The 24,621-nt window shown below is 34.8% G+C and overlaps 3 protein-coding genes across 3 annotated transcripts; 2 read left to right on the top strand and 1 right to left on the bottom strand.

Moving 5' to 3' along the window:
* LOC105162415 (WD repeat and HMG-box DNA-binding protein 1) lies at positions 244 to 7,116 on the bottom strand. The gene is made up of 12 exons (XM_011080412.2): positions 6,642 to 7,116; positions 5,062 to 6,164; positions 4,473 to 4,649; positions 4,205 to 4,318; positions 2,606 to 2,710; positions 2,153 to 2,287; positions 2,023 to 2,078; positions 1,834 to 1,936; positions 1,627 to 1,743; positions 1,270 to 1,396; positions 1,011 to 1,141; positions 244 to 927 (listed from the first exon to the last, which is right to left on the bottom strand). Exons 1-12 carry the CDS (start codon positions 6,919 to 6,921, stop codon positions 490 to 492), a joined length of 2,886 nt encoding a protein of 961 aa, XP_011078714.1. The 5' UTR covers positions 6,922 to 7,116; the 3' UTR covers positions 244 to 489.
* LOC105162404 lies at positions 11,078 to 12,081 on the top strand. Its single transcript, XM_011080402.2, has 3 exons — positions 11,078 to 11,273; positions 11,415 to 11,741; positions 11,881 to 12,081. Exons 1-3 carry the CDS (start codon positions 11,204 to 11,206, stop codon positions 11,997 to 11,999), a joined length of 516 nt encoding a protein of 171 aa, XP_011078704.1. The 5' UTR covers positions 11,078 to 11,203; the 3' UTR covers positions 12,000 to 12,081.
* LOC105162393 lies at positions 15,271 to 19,194 on the top strand. The gene is made up of 3 exons (XM_011080394.2): positions 15,271 to 15,810; positions 16,801 to 18,193; positions 18,814 to 19,194. Exons 1-3 carry the CDS (start codon positions 15,433 to 15,435, stop codon positions 19,059 to 19,061), a joined length of 2,019 nt encoding a protein of 672 aa, XP_011078696.1. The 5' UTR covers positions 15,271 to 15,432; the 3' UTR covers positions 19,062 to 19,194.

Raw genomic sequence — 24,621 nt, 5'->3', positions numbered from 1 at the left:
ATGCATAAAGTGGTTGTTCAATTTCTGTTTTTTCTTTTTCTTTTCTTTTTCTTTTTTATAGTTTTTTAATTTCAGATAGCTGATTTTTGGTACATTTTTACAGCAGCAGTATTTTATTTTTTAAATGAAATTAATACTTTTTTCCTTTTAAAAGCAAAGAGTTAGAAGTACGAAACATTGGTTTTTGATATCTATGGATTTTCCTCCAATAAAAAAAAAAAAAAAACAGATATCTAAGTGAAATTTAGGTATATATTTCAATTATTTAAGGGTTTGGGTGTAATCTTCTCAAGATTGCAAGAAAATTACATGAAACTGAAGCATTACACAATTACATATTTACTACTAATACATGTAATGACATAATCTATGCAATCACAGTAGGGAATTTGCTAATAAGAAATACTAATCTAGCACAGAAGTTAATACCATTCTTCCCTTGATAAAAACAGCTTCAGCTGATATACTTGCACCCGTACTTACTAGGTCTCACTTCTTCATCTTCTTGAGAGAATCAAATAGAGAGGAACTCTCTTGGTTGCTTGCTGACTTCGCGAACGGGTTAGAGGGTCGACTAAAATGTAGTTGATCCACCTTCATGGCCTTAGTTTCTCCCAGACTGTGCACTTCATCAGCTTTCAACTTCACTGCAGTCTTCAAGTCAGTTGCTTTCCCCAATGTCGTAGTTTGACATTGAATGTTGTTTCCATGTCTATCTTTGCATGGCTCCTCGCCATTTTGTTTACTTGATAAGGAAGTGGATGGTAATGTGTGTGTTGGAGATGGAACTACCCCTTCTGATTTTTGACTGATTTCTGGTGCAGTGAATAGCTTAACAGATGCAACATCGTGTTGGATAGAACCATTACAGTTGGACTTTCTGTCAGGGAGTACCGTGTTCCCTGATGTTTCACTGAGCAACTTTTCCTATAATCATGCAAGTGAGAATCAATAAATGAATGATAAGGAAAAAGCTCACTCGAATTATGTAGCTGGAATTTAAATCTCACCTCCAGTATGCTACTGAAGCGCTCAGCCAAACTTGGAAGCTTTAGCGCCGTTACAAGTTTGATGGCTCCTCTAACTGATTTTTCTAAGGAGAGAAGTTTGACGAGTTCAGTGGCTCTCACAAGTTTGTCACCTGAACACAAGTGAGATTGACTAGTCATGACTTGCGTTTCAATAACATTACATTACTCACAACAAAAAATGAAGAAAGAAAAAATGACAATGGTATACAAGATTTTTGTCTGCTAGTTACAAACTTACCGTTGCAGCAGGACGCAATGAGCCTCAAGATGCATCTATCTAGTGAAGTTTCCAGATTGAAAGCCTCATCGTCGAGTGAGGTGGTGTCATGACCAGAGGCTGCCCTTTCTTCTATACTTCTCTGGACCTGAAAATTATAGATGTTGGTAAAACATAAGAAGAATCCAAAAGGAAAACAGAAAGCACTGAAGAAAAATGAAACCACCATCAATTTCCCCACGGAATGCAAACCTCAAATGGTTTCTCAATCTGATTAGCATGTCTAAATTAGAGAAAACTACTGAACAATGAATCACTATGACAACTTATATGCCACTGACAGCAAATAGCTGAATTTAATCAATTGCGAAAACTTGCCAGGGAGAGATGCATATTGTTCATCATAAATTCATTTTCGAGGCTATCTGCACCAAGGTCAGAACAAGCAAGAGGGAACGACAAGTCTAGCAAGGTGAGGACTGGCTTTGGAGTGGACTGCAAAAAGCCATTATTTAAAATAAGGTGATCAGTATATAAAATCATACAGTAAAATATGAGAATAACATGTATGAATAGTGACTATACCTGTGGGAAAGATTCAGGAGACTTGCAAACAATGCAGAATAACTTGCTTGCACTCAGTCCAGCGACCCAATAATTTTCATCAGGCTTTTTCAGTTTGCTGGCGCTGATAATGAGGTTTCAGATAAATGTGAATGAAAGACATGATATATAAAGGTCCACACAGGAAAACTATAATTTATAATATAGCACCTGAAGAGTGGGAGCCAACTCCCCCCATATTGACTTGTAAAGACCCTCAATACACCCTACATACATGTTACTTCGATTTTCAGATGAATGACATATAGAAACTTTAATTATATTAAGCTCAGATGTGCACCTTAGAATCAAAAGAGCTTAGATGGCCTTCCTCACTGAAACCAAGCCATGTTAAACATGACCCAGGAGTCAATGGGAGTCGTCCTCTGAGAGGTTGCGTCCCATAAGCAATATTGAAGACTCTAAATTCAAGCATCTGCAATGGGAAGATTTTCATGCAATCTACAATCACTACCAATTAACCTACTTCAAAGATAATTGTGCTCATCATATCATAATATACAATCACAATCTTAAAGTAATACCAAATTGAACATTACAAATAGAGTTGCATCAAACTTTCAGTTGAAATTTAAATGTAAATTCTAACTTAAGTAAACAAATCCCTAACTCCAAGGAAGTACGCAATGCATGCTTAAACTTCTTAGCCACTTCTAGATTTAGGTGAGTTGATAGACAGGTGCATGATGTTTAAACTTTTCTAGAGATCACCAGTAGAATATCTCGACAGTACCTGCTCATCTGTGGGCAGAGAAGGGGAAGAGTGGGTGACAACCGCCAATTCATCCTTGTAGCCAGCTGCTGTGACCACTGGTCCGTCAAGAGAGAGAACGTATCTCTGAGTATGAAATTGCCAAATTAGATTGTTTAAGTAAAACTTAGAATGAAAATGCCAAATTAGAATCTTTAAGTTATTAGACGGAAACAGACATACTCAAGAGCTTGTTACTAAATGCATATTCAACTAAAATCAATTATGTCATCCTTCCTTGTCACTATGGATAAAAGTTCTCTTGTTTTCAGAATTACAAAATACCCGTTCTAACCATTGGAATTTGATCAAACTTGACAGAATTTGCTAAAGGCCTTCTCTGAGGTTTAATAGTTACAGCAGATAATATGTTCTTTAATATGAAAGTGTATGTTACACAACTTCTCCTCTTGATAACTATCGTTTTTATCCTTTTGCGGAGGGACTCAAAGAGGGACAAATACATTGGTTCCTTGCGCAATTATCAGAAACGCACTAGGCATATTTATGGAAGCCTAAAACAATGTGAGCAATGTAATATTTTGTAATGTGCTGGTAAAATTGAATGGTATAGAAGACATGACTACCAAGGGCTCTAATGTTTGAGATCAGGATTCCATATTTATCACAAAAACATAGACAAATTACATTAACACTCCTGAAGTTAGGCCAAAAATACACACACCCCTTGCCTTTTGCAAAGTACACACCCTCAAATTATAATTGTAATTACAACTACACCCTCTATTCAATTCAAAGGCAAAGCTTACATAAACACCCCTTGAAAAACATTATACTAATCCTCCTGAGGGAAGTAGCTCTCATTTGCAAAAGACAGGAATGACATTATACTAACCCTCCTGACGGAAGTAGCTATAATTTACAAAAGACAGGAATGTCTATGTATTTTGACCTAACCTCATAGGGGTATCAACATAATTTACCCTAAAAAATTAATTATTATGAACTTGAGGTTAGAACCCATGATTGCAGAATGTCGGATAAAAATGAATTCCTCACAAGCATGTTGCTGTGGCCATTGAGCACAAGGAGAACATAACTTCAACTTCTACGTGCTGTTAAGCTTGATGTTGTATTCTAGAGAATACATTGTTTATAACTTTTTTATTTGAAAAAATATTTCCTAAATTATAAATTGCCATGAAGCAAATTTTATTGTGCTATGTTTTCAGTTGGGTATCTTTGTTGATGGCAAGGCGTATTTTAGTCAGTAACTAGGATCGTTAAAAAACTCTATATGAGTCGTAATGGTTAGTTTTTTTCTTAAGTACAGTAGTTTCTTACAGTTATGAGATAATCTTTATAGGAATAGAGAAGTTATGTTCATCACATTATAAAGGGGGTAACTGTAAGATTTAAGACATCACCAAAATATGTGAAAGCATTGTGGCAGGTTTCTAAAAGTTCTAATGATGACGCCATCAAATTCTGTTATGTTGACTGGTATGAATGGTTATTGATACAGATCAGTAAAAGGGGAGGAACTGTAATTTTCAAACCAAAAGTGAAGGTTTCTGTCCATATTAGAGTTCAGAACTTAATGATAGAATCTTTACAGACCTGCAGACCACCCTCAGTGAAGATACGAAGAAAATTAAGGCTGGTAACAGCTGCAACCCAAGCACTTCCAAGTGCTATTGCTCTAACTTCTTCCCCTTCAAGTCGCATAGACCACTAAATATGCATAAGGAAATCTGGTTAATCTATAGTTAATTAAAGATAGTATTTTAGCAGAAGGGCAAATGCAAACTTAGAATGCTAAACCCATCCACTATGGCACTTGCAAGAAGATATTAATCCATACAAGGAAAAGATGACGAGGGCTGACCTCACTGTTATTTGCCCAGCTACTGAAGGGCCGATACATAAGTGTGCTCATATTCTTCTCGCCTTTACATGGATTGGCAAATACACTCCCACTCTCATTTAGAGAAGCCATTGTGAAGCCAAAATAGTCAGTCATTGCAGGAACACGTGGACCACTGCTGGTATCATGGAAATCTATCTGCATTTAAGTCATGTAAACTAAATTGTCAGATGGCAAACATTGATTATTTTCTAGCAGTAATGCAAGTTGACAGTATGAATTTCTTAAGCCTTGATCTGTAGCAATATTTAAGTTCAATAGACAAATCAATAGTTGGATCAAAGTGCGCAGTGTTCTTAACGTAAAATGTGTTTACCCTGACATACGTGAGGTTTTTCAATTAGGAAAGTAATTCCTCTTTAAGCTTTTATTCTTACAGTCATTACAACTTAATCTGCAAAATACACTGTCTGATGCAGCAAAGTTCAATCATGGTTTTACCACTTTGATTCTTCCAGTTCCATTCCACTCAATAGCAAACAAGACATGGTTTTCAGGAAAATTGCAACTACTAAACATCAGAGGAAAGAAAATAAAGATAACAGGATACCTCTATATGTGAATATCCATCATGTTCCATTGTGGTTATACTTCCAAGCATATTGTAGCACAGAAAGTGCCTCTTTCCAGGCTGTGCAGGAGTAGCTCCAGGCTGAAAAGCTTCTTGCATTTTTGACCCGGCAGTTACTATCATATGCCTGGACCCACTCTTCCCACTAAGGTTATCTTTGTGGCCATAAGAAGCCTTCTTACGAGATCCAACTTTGGGAATAGATTCCAGCTCGTCATTACAATCTTCTTCCCAGTCATCGTCATAATTAGAGCGCTTACGTAATCTTTTTCTGCTAGGTGGCTCAAACTCACCATGGCTATCTTCATTAAGATCACTCAAATTCCCTGATGCACTTGGTTCTTCTTCCTCATCAAACAAGAGGAAGCCATTGCTGTTTTTTGAATGTAAACCAGGAATATCTTCAGTTGGAGATTTCATTGTCAGTGGTACAGCTGATTCCCACACACCGTACTTCCCCATGAAATCAATAACTGCCAATGCATTGCCATGGGGTTTCCAGGCCATACAAGATATGCATTCAGTAAACTTCTGCCTATCAATGTCCTGCTTCTTGTCAACATCCCAAATAAGAATCTGCCTGTCTAATCCAGAGGTAGCCATATACTTCCCGTTAGGTGACCAAGATAAGAAGCAGATAGGTTGTGTGTGATCCCCTCTAAGAGAAAACAGCTTTTCAGCAGTATCTCTGTCATACATTACCACATCATTTTTCAGACCCGGTACTGCTAACATTTCTCCATCTGGACTCCATGCAAGTACGTTCAACACTGAAAAACCTATACCATTGTTAGGAGCTATAGCTTTGAGAACATGAACTGTACTTCCAGACTGGAGTTCCCAGTAAATGACAGTCCCATCTGAATCAAGTGAAGCCAAGTATTCACTTTTAGGATCAAAAGCTAAGCTGGTGACAGATCCTTTATGCCCTTTAAGAACTCTTGCAATGGTTCCATCAATTGTATTGACAAGTTTGATGCCCTCATCATCACCAGCGGCAGCCAAAATGGTTCCTGACTTGTTGAAAGCAACAGCACGAATTGGCAATGTAAATCTAGTTATATTAGTCTCAAAATCTCCACCTGCAGAAAGATGATCACATTGCCTATGAATACTATTAAGTCTGAAGCATGTATGGTGATAACAAGGCTTAAAAGAACGATAGCTCCTTGATCTAAATATAGAAAAGATTGACCCCATGTTTCGATATATTTATTCAATGAAAAATGCAAATTACTGAACCCACAGAAACACATCAAACCCTGATATCGGCAAATTCTGCAAATGAAATTGTTGAACGATTTGGCACTTTAATAAAATAAAGAAACATGTTTTGCTGCATGCACTTTTTGCCAACGAATTGGTGAATATAGTTCAATGGCATTTCCAAAAGGTCAACCAACAATTTAATTCTACTGCTAAGCTATAAACAGGCATCACCTAAATTCACACCAAAACATTTCCATGCCCAAGAATATGTAAAAGAGACTTAAAACACAGCCCCACAAACTCAATTCTCAATGTGGTGATAAAAATGAAAAAGGACGAAAAGAAATAACCAGGAAATTTGTAGAGCTTGACAGAATGGTCGAGGGATCCAGAAGCGAGGCAGGTGGAATTAGGGCTAAGGGCCAAAGCCGTAACGCCCTCACGGTGGTTGCGAAGAAACTTAGGCATATTTGAAGGCGAACCAACAGTATGAATGCAGATCGAATTGTCGGAAGACGACGCCGTAACAATGTAGTCGCCATTGGAAGCCCACAGAATGGAGCACACAGAGCTCTCCCCTTCGTCATCTCTCTTGTGGGCTTCTCGGAGCTTCATCGTTCGGATCTTCATTTTCCTTCTCCACTAGGGTTTCACAGTCTTTGTTCTCTTTTTCTGGGAATGGCAGAAGAAAATTAAGTAGATAGATTTCTGGGATTTGGCGGGTATATTGGGGTTTGAAGCTTTTGGTTTTTCGCGGGAGTTTCTGCTGTTTTAGGTCTGATGCTGATTGCCGAAGCCGACCAAATCGTGCTACCCAGAGCACGACTTACTATATGGAGGCAACTTTGGGTAGTAATCGGCGGGTTTTCAAAGATTCGTTTTACTTTGTTTAGTTCTATTTTCCTTTTTTTTTATATATATAGAAATTTAGTTCCATTTCCAAGTTGTCTTAAATCTATATCTATACTAATATAAAAAGAAAATAAGTTTTATATTCATAAATAACGATTAATAACATCATTGTACCAATTCTTCATAAAGTTAAAAATGCCCTTCAACTAAGACAACTAATTCATCCACTTTTCAAATTATACATTAACTAATAAATTAGTTTTCTTTTCTTTTCTTTTTTAATATAATGTATCGATTTGAATATTTTGTTCTTATTTACAATGTATTTTAAAACGTGAAAAATTATTTATTATATGTACGCAATAACGGCGTGCCACAACGGCTAGTTATTATAAAAGGAAAAAATCCTCTACACTTACAAACGGCGGTTAATGATACCGCTGCACCAATTTTTTATGAAGTAAAAAATGCCCTTCAACTATAAAATAACTACTTATTTAACTTCTTAAATTTTACATTAACTCATAAATGAGTTCTTTTTTTAATTGTAATGTACTTATTTATATATTTTTCTCTTATGTATAATATATTATAAAATATGGTAAGATTATTTACTATATACACACAAGAACGGGGTGCCACAACGACTAGTAAAACTAAAAATAAGGTTAATTACACCTAATTCTTTTTTTTTTTAATGTGAAATTTTACGAAACAATACTTACACCCTATCCGAAAGTTTTTCATTTACAATCGACGTCTTTCCATTACGATTTGGACATAAAATGTTGATGTCAACAAAAAAAATTACATAAAATTTTAATTTAACCCCTCGTTTAGTATTTTTCGAATAATAGTTTTATACTTGTAAGGAGGTGATCTAACATATATAAAGTCAAAACAGAGTAATTGTTATAAAATATTATTCCTGAATTATAACATTAGATAAAAAGTTGATGTTTATGAATAAAAGAATTAGTCATTATTTTGTACTTTTTTCTCTTGTTGCACCAAAGTTGTGAGGTGTACATAATTTCACCCTATATATAAAAAGTAAAAGAAACACTAAAAGATAATTAATTTTTCTTTTCATCAACTTGCAGCTACATCACTGGTGGCCCTATTAGCCATAGTAACTCCATTATAAAAAGTTTGAACCTAACGCCACACTGGTCTTTCATGATGATGGTATTTTCTAAGTATATTATTAATCGTTTTCGTGCCTCGTATAATGACTCTCTATTTAACTGTACAAAAGAAGTGGTGTCATTTATCATTTAACAGTTTTTAGAGGGATAGAGATATTTAACAAGAAATTTATGTATTAATGCGGTCCATGTTGTGATACTACCAGCAAGTGAGGATTAATGTAAATTCTTGGTCTTATTACGTAACGGAAATATAAAAAATCTAACTCTAACAACATCATCACTACCTCCATTAAATTTAAAAGTATCACAAATCTTAAGAAAATTAGGAATATGTGCATTAGGATCATCATTAAATAAACACAAAAACTGTATGTTTGTCTGAATCATTTGAATTATGGTCAGTTTGATTTTAAAAGTTGTTAGTTTCGACAGTTGGCAACGATGAGTATCGTACCTTTAGTTGTTGGGAAAGAATACTCCATGAGAGGTCTTTCTCCAACTCCTGTGTTTGCCATGTGATGAGATGAAACCTTAATTTGTCTAAGAAAGACCATGTTGCCCTTTCAATTTTACTAGAATGATCCGTGCATTTTCGATCACATGACCCGACCCAGGTTTGACGACTCGACCCAGGCAACCAGAGACACGTGGAAGACGCCCATTGGACCAACCAGACATCCAGTCTTTTACTATAAATACTCCATAGTTAGTGTATTAATAGGGGGTTCATTTTACCACTCTTTATTATCTGGTCGTTTCGACTCTCCAGCTCGCAAGCGACCTGGTTTCACGACCACAATACCAAACGCTGACTTAAGCATTGGAGGATTTTAGGTGGGGCCACCCCAGCAAGCCTAACGATCTGCTTCTTTTTTCAGGACCCAATCACTAGTTTGGGAGATGTAGCGACCTCAAACCGATTGGAGGACCAGTTCGTCCGATCAAGGAGGTCGTGTGGATTTCGACCCGGATCACCATGGTTGTTTCTACAATTGCAAGAAAGAGCACAAAAATTAGATAATCGAAAAAAATTCAAATTAATTATGATTAACGAGTTTTGGTATAATCTTAAATTAAATCCCTACAACAGCGTCAAAACTTAATTACCAAAATATGTATAAACTGCTAGCAAGTACATTAACTATCAAGTCGTATAATAAATATTGTTTCTACAAGGATACAAAACTATGACAAAACTCTAATTATCTGGAGGACCTAAAATTGCTTGATAAACTAACTACTATCGAGAGAAATTAGTGAAAAGAATATAACAGATAAATGTGTTGGAGAGAATTCTAAGATGAATAAAATGTTAAGGCTATAGATTAATGAGTATCACATTAAGGGATCAATCTAACAAGTATATATTTAATTGGATTTTCTTCAAAATCCCATAACAACATTCCCCAACCAAATTAAACATAAAAAAAGTAGTATGATTTTTTTGATTTAGGGTTTGTTCGATTCAAGTGAGAGGAAAAGAAAAGAGGAAGGCGAGGAAAAAAATAATAGTTTTTTTTTAAATTGTTTGGTATGATTGAAAGTGGAGTAAATTTTAAATATTTAACCTTATTTGGTACGAAAAAAACAGATTGAGAAGAAAAGACTAACTCTTATAATTTTACTGATTTACCCTTCTCTTCTCTTTGTATCAGAAAATATATAAATTAATACTATTCTAATATAATTTTAGTCTATAAAAAACTCACAAATCTTATTAGTAAAATATTTATCAAATAAGAATAAGAATATTTTTTATTAATAAAATATTCATCAAAATAGGTATTGTTCATTTATTCTAAACTATTTAGTTTAAATAAATAAAAATTACTAACAAAATTGTTTACATGATTGTTGACTTCGATGCAGTAATTTTTCAGCGATTTTGTTTTGTTTTTTGACAATTATGTATGGTATTATTAGCGAGAAGGAGAAAAGAATTAAAGAGAAATTATATATATATATATATATGGATAATAGAGTAAATAAAAGTAAAAACTATACATTTTATCTTTTTGACCTTATACTTTCACTTTCTTGCCCAATTTTGGATGAAAACGATATTGGACTTCTGAGGAGTTTCATATACGTCGAGTTTTACTTCACCTCCATCTCTTCCTTCTAACCAAAGACAAGATCTTCTCTTATATATCAATTTTTCCTTCCGCTTCTCTTATTCCTCCATTTTTCAGCCCAACCAAACACACTTTTAACCATCTGTCGCTTGTGCAATTTGTTTTCTATTGTCGCAAGTTCTGAAATTTGAATTTTGCAAACTTGCTGCGCATAGTTTTCTAAGTACTTGTTCTATCTTAAATTTTATATAGGAAAATAAATTAAAATTGCCACACATTAATAAATAAATAACTCTTACTTGATGGTCAATGAAGACTAATGCAATTGACGAAATTAAAATTCTCTAACTTTAAAATTACGAGCTCGAATTGCAATCGCTTTAACCTAAAAAAAAATAATGCTAAAAATAGAATAAATTACATCCCCATGGAAATAGCAGTTGGGAAGCTTTGAATGGATCAATTTCTTGTTTTTCCTTATTTTCTATAAATAGGAAGAGAAAGATAGAGATATATGTATGTGTTTATAGTATTTAAAAATAGAAATTCATCAGTTACCATTTTTGAAATTATATGAATTTTTGTGGTTCAGAGAATTTTTGGATTTTATATTCTTTTTTATTTCAATTGAATTTTTGAGGTTATGAAAATTTTCTCTTTTTCTATCTCTCTCTTCATCACCATATATAAATAAGTTGTTCCATCCAACATTCCCATCAGACCTATTGGCCTTTTCATAAGGTATATTGATGCCAGTTTAGAAAATATTCGAATCTCAGAAAAATAAAAACCAAAAAAATAAGAAAAAATAAAAACCCACATCCAAAGGGAAGCATGACTTCTTCAATGAGATTTTCATTGGTTATCTTCTTTGCTTGTTCTCTGTTCGTTCAGGGAACCTTAGGTATGGCCTCCATGTAAATTTAATTAATGTGAAATTATGTTTTTATATTATTTTGATTATCCTAATTATGATAATAAATTGTTATATATGTATTATTGTTTTTTATTGAATATTTTTTTTTTAATCTTTATTTTTTTACAGCGGAGGTGGTTTGTGAAAATTTGCCTGCAAATCTTTGTTCCTTTGCGATCTCATCAACTGGAAAGAGGTGTGTGCTGGAGAGCTACAAAATTGGACGAGGAGAAATTGATTATATGTGTAGGACATCAGAGGTTGTGGTAGAGAGATTATACGGATATATTGAGTCAGATCATTGCGTGAAAGCATGTGGTGTTCATCGTGAATCCACTAGTATATCGTCCGATGTCTTTCTCTCATCTGAGTTCACTGCCCATCTCTGTTCCCCTGCTTGCTATCAAAACTGCCCCAACATTGTTGAGCTCTTTTTCAACCTTGCTGCCGGTGAAGGTAATTAACTTTAATATCTTATATGAAAAATTAATTACTAATTTTGTTGATTATTCATTATGTATTCGTTGCGAATTTCTTAAGGTGAATAAAACTATATATTCGATCATTAATTATTTATGTGTCATAATTTGTGTAGGACTGTCTTTGCCAACGCTCTGCCATAATCAAAAGGAGAATCATAGAACCATGTTGGCGATTTTGAACGGTGATGGCGCCGCCGCTGGTCCAGTGGCTGCTCCTGCTCCATCTTTCTAATTCATGTAATCATGCATTATAAATGTAGTTTTAGACTCATCATTTTTTAATTTTATGGAGATATTATTAATAAATTAATCAAAATATTTGTATGAATTAGGATGATGAAATCAATAATTCATATAATAAGTGTATTACGTTTATTGAATAATTTTAAATAAAATAATATTCTTTAATGTGATTCATCATATCTTATCAAATTTGATTTGAGCAAAATATTCTTCTTATTTTTTATCGTTTCTTTGATATTTACCTTTTAGAGTAAAATGATGAATTTTCACTAAAAAAAAAACACCAGCTCATACAAAACAGAAAAAACACCTTGGGTTTGAAACAGCACAATACCACCCAAGTAAAACCCCGTCGACAATTCTAGTATTCACATGAAACATGAACTAAACAAGAAGTCCAACCCTTTATTTGATCCTAGCAACGTGATAATTACCTAAGAATGTAATAATAGCATCCTCGAGAACCCTTAGAGGCTCCTTAACAGTTCCTTCCATCAGCTTTTGGTTTCGATTTTGCCACAAGGCCCACCACAGGGTAAGGAACCGAGCTTGCTCCTCTTTCTTCTGCTGCTCAAAAACCTATGAGATCCATTCCGGTGTTTCCCCCATCTAGTCCTCCAGAACGCGTCAAGGAATGTTTGATAGCACCGAAACAATTTTTGTGAAAGAACATTCCAGCATAATGTGCTTAATAGATTCCACCTCGACATTACAGAGTACACAATGTTGATCTACCTCCTCCTTTGGTTGAGATTTGCCAACGTTGGCACAACCCCTCACAGAACCTCCACTCCTGCACTTGAACCCACCACGGCACATGTACAGCCGATAAACGTTGCCAAAATTCCTACATCCCTCAACAATGACAGAACACGAACCAGAGGAAGATGTAACAGGAAGCTCAACTAACTCCATAATAGCACCATATGCACTCTTGAACGAGAACATACCATTCTTAGTCAATTTCCTCACCAGATTATATTGCATAATTTTGGCCTTCAACCCTGCTCCCTATACCCGATTCTCAACACCTCTCGAGCAATCCTATACTTCTCCACGTTAGTGAGGGTTGAGTCCCTACCGAAGCCTCCCAAAACAAATTGACAGGATAATAACTAGCGCTTAAAACCTGACTGTGTCACAAGACGCCACCCCTGTTTAACTAAGAGTCCTCCTATATTAAATGCCTTCAAACTACGAAACCCCCACCCCACCCCACCCCAAGAGGCTGACACAATTTATGCGATGCTACCCAATGCACCCTCTTTTTCCCTACTGTACCACCAAAAATCAGCCGATGCCGACTCCAAATCCCGTACCAAACAATCAGAAAGTTTAAAACAATACATAAGTCTGCAAAGATTGGAAGACTGGTTTTGTCAGAACCCCTTTCCGGACTTGTGATAAAAGTTTCCTATACCACCCATTCATCCTAGCCAAGAAACGACCTCAAATATTGTGAAACAACACTCCCCTAGACCTCCCCCTCATTGCCGGCAAATCAAAGTAACGGTCATGGAATGCACTAGTCTAACACCCAACATTGCTACCAACCTTCATTTTTGCTCCTCCCTCATCCCCCACCAACAACCATACTTAATTTACAAAAATTTACCTCTTGGCCTGATGCAACAACTTATAAGGAATAATCCGCTAGATCTCCCCAAGCCGATCAACGTTGGCTTCACAAAATAGTAATGTATCATTTGCGAATAATAAATGCAAAATACGCGGTACATTAGCATTGATCATTAACCCCTTCAACCTTCCCCTCCTCTCTGCCTCCTGAAGCATACAAGAGAATGCTTTTGCACAGATAATATACAAATATAGCAATAGCGGATCACCCTGCTAGATAGCACGCTCCAGTCTAAAGAACTTAAAGTGAGGACCATTTAAAGTCAACGAGTACGATACAGTTGTCACTAGTAACATTATCAAATTCACATAGCTACTCTCAAAAGCCTAAACCGAAGAATAACACATCTAACAAAAAAACCATTTACCCTATGATAGGCTTCGCTCATATCTAATTTCAAAGCAACATACTCATTCTTTGATCGAGGTGACACTTTGAGAAAATAATTCAATTCGAAAGCAAGGAGCACATTATTCATAATTGAACGACCATGGATAAATGCGGATTAAGTGAGAGATACAATATCATCCATAGGGCCTTTAAGTCTGAGCTATGCATTTAGATGCGATTTTAAAAACAACATTGCATAAACTAATAGGACGGAGTTGAGAAACAAATTTCTAGATTACTACACTTAGGAATAAGCACAACATGGGTATTATTCATTTTGTGCAACAAAATTTGATCATTAAGAATGTGTAGCGTAAGTTTAGTCACATTAGATCCAATAATGTTCCAGAATTTCTGAAAAAACAAAAAGGGCGTACCACTGTAGCCAGGAGAATTTAAGAGATACATACCGAATATGGCTTGTTTCACTTCAACCACCGTGAAAGATTCAGCAACAGTCGAGTTCATCTCAGTGGTGTCACGCGGTGGGATTGTAGACACTACCTCATCTATGCACCCTTCCCGAGGATGATGGCATGCGAAGCGAGAACGAAAATACTCCTCCTCCTCCCTCAACGCCCCTTCACTATCTTTAAGCCTAGCAATAGTATCAAACTGCTTCCTTGCCGAGGCTCTAGAATGAAAAAACAAGTATTGCCATTACCATCATGAAGCCAGTGTTCTTTGCTCCTTTGCTCCCACTTTAGCAAATCCTGAGTTTCAAACTCCAGTAGTTGATTTTGTATCCTATTCATCTCTTGTTGAGCTGTAGCATCGAGGCTACTCCTTTCTAGCTACAGAAAACGAGCCTCCAGTCTTTTAATCTCACATTTCGGCCGCTTGAATTCCTCCCGGTTCCATTTCAACAAACCAACCGGCCCGGCACTCTTGAAGTTGAATTCTCCTCCAAAGGGCAGTGTGTATATCACCTTTTGGGAAAGTATAAAATCATTGATAGGATAAATTATGTTAATATTCTTTGAAATTAAATTTAATTACATAAATACCCTATATATAATAAATTTATAAGTCACTTTTAAGGGAGTGTCAATGTAAATTTTTGTCCATAATGGGCTGGTCATGTAAATTTTTGCTATGCCCATACATTTACACTTTGAAGATATGTATTTACAATTCTATGAGAGTCATTGGGTGCTTGTGTGTAATTAAATATAATTTTAGAGGTATCGATCTAATTTGTTTTTAAAGATAAATAAACATGTAAGTGTGCAAAGTACAAAAATGACTAATTTGACGGTCCCGAAATGCAAATTACTCCAAATTCACCCAGCCTAAATCCGGCGTAGGATTATCTCGCAAATTCCTTCGCCAACGTAATATAACAGAAACGCTCGGTTTCATTTTGCCGCTGGAATCTTCAGAATTGGCGGCGATGTGCCCAGAATCTTCCGATGCTTCTCCGAACAAACGCATCAAAACCATAACCCCACCTCCTCATTCTCCGCCCTCTTTGATCTCCAAAGGCAAATCCAAAATCCAGGAGGGAGAATCATTGCCGATTCAAGCGGAAGCTGAAAATGAATCGGCCGATTGTTGCGGGATTTGCTTGTCGGAAGCTGGCGATGCCGGAGTCAGCAGAGGATACATTGACAGCTGCAACCATTACTTTTGTTTCGTTTGCATCATGGAGTGGGCAAAGGTCGAGTCCAAATGTCCCCTATGCAAGCGCCGCTTCTCCGCTATCCGCCGCCCTCCCAAGCCGCCCATCTTCGCCTCTGAGCGCATCGTTCATGTCCCTGTTCGGGACCAGGTGTGTTTTGCTTCTCCTTTTGTTAACCAAAATCTCCTGTGTTATGAGAAGTATTTGCTTCTTCATTTAATCCTTGGCGCTTTTGGTAATTCAGTTTTAGGCGCATTAGTATACTGGTTAGCTTTGTGGACTGCTGAATGAGTGAATTTGGCTATTGAAATGTTAACAGTGATGTCATCATCTCTATAGTATTACCTCGGTCTTGAATAGTAAGCTTATTAGTATGTTTTTCTTAGGTGATTGTCCATATATTTTAGTGCAAGCTAGACTAATCGTAGGTATTCATTTCTGGAGATTCATTTCTATGTATTGCCTCATATAATCACCTTGTAAATCACCAAGAAATTAAATTTATTCTCTTCATAGTATGAGGCAAGCTTTCCCCTGCTAAGTCACATTTGAGCATAGGAAGTGTAGCAGTTTCTTAAATCAACACTATGATTGTGTGACAGCAAAGTGTAGTTCTGAACTTCAAATATCAAGTGGCAGACGGTCTGTGTTCTTTCTAGTTTCTGTTTAAATTTCCAGAACAAACACTCTGCATTGCTGATATTTGTGAATAAAATGAACATTTTATGGCTACAGTATTTCTAAGTCCTTATGGCTTGATGATGGCATCTTGGTGAAATGAAAGATAGGTCACGGTTTGAGTCCCAGGAGGAGAATTGGGGAACAAGCCTTCTCTTTTAAAAAAAAAAAAAAAAAAAAAAAAAGGAATAACACACGTCTCACAGACGGTGAGTACTGACAAAATATTGACTTCTTTAAAACCATTAATCAAACAGGGGCATAATGGTTAATCCTCATCTAGTAGCATGCCTTAAATTGGAATAGTTAATGCATGTTGTAGTTATTCAACAGCGAATGTGAATGTTACTAATCATATGAAAGATAGCTGTGTACCCCCGGATTTTGACTACCTTAAAGCCATAATCCCATCAGAGGCAGACTCTATTCATTATCATTAATGTTAGTCCATTCACTATGCAGGTTTATCATTACTTTGGAAATGCAACAGTTGGGCCTCCAGATCCATATTCAGAAGCTAAATGTAGCGTGTGTCACGGTGTAGCAGATGAAAGCCTCCTACTCTTGTGTGATCTTTGCGACTCTGCTGCTCATACTTACTGCGTTGGTCTGGGTGTAACTGTTCCTGAAGGTGATTGGTATTGCCAGGACTGTACACTTTTGAGGGAGGAGCGCTTGAAAAGTGAAACTAATACTGATTCTGGCGTTCAAGTTAGTTTTGATGCCCTCGCCAAAATATCATCAGCTAATGAACATGTTACTATTTTTGATATTGTACGAGAAACTTGTGGTCATGCAGCAGTGCAGAGTCACAGAAGCGCCTCTTCAGATCCGGATTACTTACCACCTCCTAGTTCTAATAATGTTGAAACTAGTATGATCAATAGTATCGATATACCAATTTCAACAAGCCTGGAAACTGTTGCACAACATCCAACCAAGCCAAACGCCAGAACTTTGCGGCGTTGTCGCAATCTGCATGATCGTATACGTGTATTACGTCAAAACTGGAATGGCTTTCGAAGTGGTATCTTGCACTTTTCTTCTAGTGCAGGTGATGGTAATATCTCTAGTAAAAAATCCATGAGTTGTGTGAGTGAACAACATTCAGTATCTTGCGTAAATCTGCAATCAACAGCTCAATGTAGTTCTTCTGTTATCACTAATGACATTGAGGCACATGAGATAGACAGAGCTTGGAAGATGTTAGATAAGGCAAAGTCAATCAGACAGGGTCGTGGAAGGCCCAGCATTGTACATCAGGCATCAGAATGCACTACAAGAAAACCAAACGCCATTGAACGTGCTGGTTGTACGAGTTATAGACATTCAGCAGATAGCCAACAGAATAGATCAAAGAATGTGGGAAGTGTTGGAACAAGTCGGCATTGCCATTATTCTCTTGAAAAGGCTTACGATAATAAGCCATCTTCAGGGTCCGGAAAACACAAGTGGAGGCGGCATATGACTGAGGATGCTACAAAGTTGTTTTCTAGGGGTTCATTGTCTGGCCTTTCACCAACTAACCAAGAACTGGGATCTTCTGAAGGTACGCAAACTCCCTCATACACGTGCACTGCTAGTTTGAGGACTGATGAGAAACCACCAGCTGAAAAATCATTTAAAGAGCCCACCTGCTTGAGTTCATCAGTCATGTCAGAATCAATGCTGGTGAATGTAGATGTCAAAGGGGTCAATCTTACCTCTTCCTCCTGTAGCAAGATAAAGAATCCCAAGGAGAAAAGCAAGTTGGAGCAAAAATACGTTGCCAGCCAGCTCTATAATGATGCTAAGAGTGAGATTCAGTCTCTTGTAAAACTCAACCTAAAACTTCAAACTAAAGCGGAGAAATTAGGTAAGCCGCACAATCCTTTTGAACTCAAGTCCACAACATACGCTTGATATTACTCAAAACTACTTATTTCTAGGAGGTTGGAATGATCGAAGCAGTAACTTAACTATGGGTGTCTTAGACTTTGCTCTAATCTGTTATGTTTACCATTTGAAATTTTTATTTCTTGAAATTGAAAAAATAAACTTTTAACTTTTAGGTATATTGGTTAATGCCCAAATTTCCACAGCTTTTGTCCTCTTTGCTCAGCGTGATCTTTATAAAAAAATTGGTATGAGAAAAAGTTATCATTCAGGAATTTCGTATACCCATCATAACTGTGTAATATAATTGTTTTACTTAATTGTAAAAGTACTGTTTGATTAAAGGTCTCTTACACAAATTTACTTGCTCAAGTGTTTACTATTTAAATAACAGAATTGTGACTCAGTTGTCATTAATCACAACATGTTTAAGAACACCAAATTTCATACATTGGACATTCAATGACTGGTTGTGATATCTGGCTACTTGCTCAACAGTTGGAAGTATATACAACTCTCTTTGTTCATGGACTCTGATAACCTTGAATGTTATATGTGTTTTCGATTGGAAATTTAGTAATCTATTTGTGGGTTCTCCAGAAGTTGATGCATTTAAGGAAGTTGCGCGGCTAGCTACACATTCTATATTAGCTGCATGTGGTTTGGAGCATCCAAAGGCTGGTTCCTGTTCTATCCCAGGTATTATATGCTCTCATCCCACTGAAGTTCGGCAACTTCAGAAGTTCAGTCTAATGCCTAATTCTTGCAGAGAATGCTTTTATGTATTTGTGAAGGATGTGGTTAATACTGTTTTGTTGCAGAAGAAGCAGATGCAGAAAAAAACATGATTTCTTGCTGAACTCTTCTATTATTAATAATTTTGTCATGTGCTGTAGTTTCTTGATTTTTATGGTAGTGTAATTCTGTGTATACACTAGTATATTATGTGACATGAGATAAATTAATTATGCATGTTCTTGACTTCAATAACATATGCTGTTCGGAAAACTTTTTTGGTTATTTCTTTAATCTCTACGTTTGTCATGGAACTTTTGAGCCATTTAGGGGTGTTTGCAATAGTTTAACTTAAGTGCTTTATCAGCTTTTTGCTGAAATTAAGTTGAAAAGAATATTTTTTGTTTATGGCTTATGCTTTTGAACTGCTTTAATTAAACTCATTCAAGTGGAAAGCTATAAGTTTTTCCCCATGGCTTTTGCAGCTTATGGTAAAATTGGAAATATTCATTTTTCCACTTTTCATTTTTTGTTTTCGGGCACTTCCAACTTTTACTATGACTATACTTACAGCTTCTTTACAACTTATTTTGACCACAACACCAGAAGCTATTGCAAGCACCTCGTTGTAGTTTGTGGATCATTTGGACATAACCGAACATGCGTCTCTCTCTCTCTTAAATCTGGGTTAATTAAAAATCCCAAGTCTATGACCCCTTGCATCACTGCTGCTCTTCTGCTTGCCCTGTGGTAGAGTCCTGCATTTTTGTTATCTTTGTTTGATCATCTAGTCTACTTATGTAGAATCCCAGCATCTATGAAGTACATTGATATGCATCATTATTTTCATCCGTGTTGGGGCTGAGAAAAGAATGAAGTTACTCGATACTCAACTTAAGATCAATTACCACAAGCTTGTTTGAATTTGACCTAATCCTAACATCAAGCTTAATCGTACTCTTTTGTTCCATAAGATTTGAAACTCTATTCGTACTTGAAACGATTAGCTAAAAAGCAGCAACATATATACATATACTAGAATTTTGAGTTTTGACTTGTGTCTGATTCTACTTAAAGATTGTTTAAACTGAACTAATTTTATTCATTTTTCAAATATAATTTTGAGGTTGATACAAAGTTCAAATAACGCTTGAACAATCTTTTAATTGGCTTGATTCAGATCATTTAACTCTTGTGCTAGTGTGAAACACAATCTTCTGGGGAATAATGCTAATGGTGAAGGTTTGTGAATCCTTCCGATATTTCTTGCTTTAGAGCATCTCATTCAAATGTAGACCCTCTCAGATCTCAATCTCTATTTATGGGCCATAACTTAGAGCTTGTACAAGAATTCAGATGTCAATTCATTGCTGGCCCATATCATAATTCCCTCCTGAAAAAGGGCTCACAGGAACAACCAAAAAGACAAAGAAGAGAAGTTAAACGGTTCTCGTACATGTCAGGAATTTGAGAATCTTGATTCTATCATATGGTTGAAGTAAAAGCAAAAAATGTAATTTTTTTTAAATAGGAATAATAGTTACAATATAATTTCAAGATATTTATTCTTTTCTTTTTTATGATTAAAAAATTAGGTTGAAATAAACCCAAAACGTCCATTTAACCAAAGCTCATTCAAATATTGCTCAACTCGTTCAGCTTAGCCTAATCAATATATTAATAAGTCAAGCTAAGTCTTCATTGCATTACCCATTACGTACCGCTTACTGCTGTCTTATTAATACATCCACAGTGGGTGAACTGTGTGTCCTTGGTTAGGTTCATATCATTCAATATTATACAAATGATGAGTAACAATGAACTAATAATTAATTACAAATTCAGATAAAATAAAAACGATTGTTCATACGTCCACTAAAACTAATACTCATAAATTCGTAATAGTTATAGAGCCTCAACTTAAAACATAAGTCCAGACTTGATCAGTTCAAAATAAAACTATAGCCATCAGTATATTTTCAATTTGAATAAATTGAAATTATGCATCTCTCCAGTACAGCTGAACAATAGTCCAAAAACGTGATACATGAATCCAACATAAACATATGGGAAGAAATGGGTAATTTAATTAACTAACTGCATTAAGCTCTAGAAGCGTGAATGCGTGATATCACATGAATTACAGAAGAAATTTTAAAATTCTATACAAGTTTATGGATGCACAACACTAAAAAAAATTAAAAAAAACTTATCCCCTATATTATATATTATTACAGTTTGAAAATTATGATAAATAAATATTATGTATCACACTTAAACAAAATTAATGCAAACTATTTGTTATAGTTTTAATTATGATCAGAATATTAGCTATAGTTTTTATCTATTATGACTAATGTTTTGACCTAATCGCCAGAAACAATGTTCATTTTTTACTGTGATAATTAATCGTAATTAGAATCATACTATGGTTTGTTGATTATAATATTATGAGAAAGAATGTAATGGTAACAGGAAAGAGATAAAAGAAAGAAAAAATGTGAATTTAGATTGAGATAATATTTTGTATTTTCAATTATTTTTATATTTTTTTATTTTAATCAAATTTTATAATCTCTAAACTTTATAAAATTTAAAAGAAAACTCACTGTGTTTAAAATGTGGCAAATACTTTATCAAGTTTGAAGAACTTCACTTTTTAATCCATAAACTCTCAAACTCAATTAGACTTGATTTAATTGCCAAAAATTTAACAAAAATATTAAATTATTCGAGTTCGACTTATATTCATTTTAATTTTCGAGCTCAATTTTACTTATTTACAGTCTATATATAATTTCTATGTATAGAGATATATATTGAATTATTGATATTGTAAAATTTTCGTATTTATATTTCTATTTTCAGGACGTCACAAAAAGTGCAATTTTTGAAATGCCCTTTTGTTTTTCTTAATTAACATTACCAACTCTCAACAACTTTTAGAAATTTGTATATGTTTCAACTCTCTTGAAATTTGTTCCTCAAATCAAATTGGTCATGTTGGGTGGAGAGCCCATAACATTATTGCATAAATAATACACAAAGATATACAAGATATTAACATCAAACTAAAGCAGCGGAAATAATCGATCAAACGAAGGTTTAGAGAGCCGGATCCATTTCTTAGGCTTTACTCACGATCACTAAGATCGACAGCCTTAAGATAAAACCCACGGTTGCACATGGTTTTGGCACAAAGTCCTTGCCACAAAGGCTATATCCCTCAATCACATAGATCTTCTTAGCACACAGTCACTGAGACCTTCAATCTCTCTACTTCACAAAGATTTGCACTGAGCTTATCGAAATAATTCACTGTTATAAGATAGGAGAAGGAGTCTCCTATTTATAGGGCCGAGAGAAGAGATGGAGATGGAAGATAGGGATCACCTTCCATAAACCATCAACTTGCTTTTGGAAGGAGACCATCGTTGCAAGAGGAAAGTGAATCACAGAGAGGGAATAGAGAGATATGAGATATGAGAGAATATTAGGGTTAGGTAGAAAATAAGTAACCAATCCGGGTCAGGATGGGTCGAGTTGTGAGTCGGTGGGTCGTGGGCTTGGGTCAAAACCATTGCCATCCAAGTGGGTGTATTGGGCCTCCCTATTTTCAGTTTTGGGCCATAAATTTTCCAACAGGTCATATAATTTAAGTACATTTGGAATGACGGGGTTGAATGTGATGAAACGCTCTGAAAGAAATAAATTTCAATTATTCAATAATAAAATAAATAATAATCCACCAGCATTCTCTTCAAATTTTTTAATTTAAAATTATTCAAATAAATTTAAAAAAAATATTATTAATAATTTAAAATTCATAATTTTAAATCCTTCAAATCAAATATAAATAGCACTAATAAAATATTTTAGTGTGGGGATAAAATTCAATTAATGACATCTGCTGGTATTGAAAATTGTAATTTAGATGGAGTTAGAGGGACATGATTTAGTTGAGGGAGGGGTGAGGAGTGGGGCCCAACTGAAAAGAAAGGTGACACAGCGGAGAGCATGCGCAATGGGAAACGACACATGTCCAAGGAGTGTGGGGCCACGTGACACGCCCAAGCACCAGGCAAAGCCGCACGTGACTATCCCTCCATCTCTACTATTATTATACTACTTTTTTAAAAATAAAAAAAAAATAGGATAGCAATGGAAAGGAGGGCATAAAGGACAGGTCAGTAAGGAGAGGAGAGCACATGCCCCCACCACTACCCCCTACCCCCTTTCTTCTTCCTTTTTCTTTTGTTGGGTGGGAGGTGGGGGTGGCTGTGGCTGTGTCTCTCTCTCTTTCTATATATATATATTGTATGTGTCTATATATGTATATATATTTTATAATTGACGGATTGTGACAACGTAACATTAAATTTTAAAGTATCTATATCACTAAATATTTGTGTCGATATAATTACTTATTTTGAATTGTTCACGTCATTTTTAATCACCACCGCACTATCATATTTAATATCTACTTTCACCCATATTAATCACTTAATCTACTTTTAAACATACATTAATTTTTGTTGCCGTATCTTGTTTATTATACATGTGCAAATACGATGGTTAGTGTATATATGTGTGTGTGTCATGTTTCATGCTATCATTCGATGGGTGGATATTGAATTAGAAGAATGTTTGAGTGAACTTGTAAACTCTTTAAAAGTATTTTTATTAATTACATTAAGTCAAAATGGCATTTCGTAAATAAAATTAATATTTTTATTAAATATGAAACTTTTTCAATATTTCAGAAAGAAAATAGAAATATTCAACTCAAAACTTTTATTGTTTTTTTTTTTATTCTCTTTTCGACTTCCCATTTTTTTATATTCTCAACTAGGGTTTAAAAATTATTCAAATTCAATAAAACACATCGTTGTTCAAGTTTGAAAAATTATGGATGAATTTGGCTTTGATTATTGCTTTAATCGAGCTCAAATGAATTTTAATTTAATCAAACATAAGTTAAAATTGAGTAATTTAATATTGTTAAATATATTTTATTTATTCTTTTACTAATCGAATTGAGTTTAAAAGTTTATCGAACAAAAATATTTTATTCAAATTTAATTTATTAAGTTTAACAAATTAAATTCAAGCAAATTTTTTATCAATCGATTCCAATTGAGTATCAACTAGTTTGATTTAGTTTTGAATCAATTCTCAACTTTTACGTCTCTTTTTTTCTCACTTATTTTTCAATTATTTCTCATAACTTCATTTTATTTTATTAATTATTTTTCTTTATCTAATTATCAACGTACATATTAAAATAATAATTATTATTATTAAAATATTGAAAATTAATTCTACACATAGTTAAGTGTGCCACATATACTTAATTAGAAATATTCTGAAATAATTTTACATGTACATCTCTATTTATGATTTATTTACACAATCCACCTGCAATTTTTAAAATATTTATTGAGTAAGTTACGTTGACAAAACTTAAGATTAGGTCAAAATACACAAATACCCCTTAATTTTTAGTCAAATTATAGTGACGCCCCTAAAAATTATAATTATAATTATAACTATATATCACATTTTTAAAAATAAAACTTACATAAATAATTTTAGAAAAATAGTACATTAATGTCTTTCAAGAGTGCAGTTGTAATTTCATTAAAAAAAACAGAAAATATGTGTGTAATTTTA

This window comes from Sesamum indicum, linkage group LG1 (genome assembly GCF_000512975.1).
Source record: "Sesamum indicum cultivar Zhongzhi No. 13 linkage group LG1, S_indicum_v1.0, whole genome shotgun sequence".
NCBI lineage: Eukaryota > Viridiplantae > Streptophyta > Magnoliopsida > Lamiales > Pedaliaceae > Sesamum > Sesamum indicum.
Note: the sequence above shows the minus strand (reverse complement) of the source record. Positions and strands in the feature narration are given on the sequence as shown.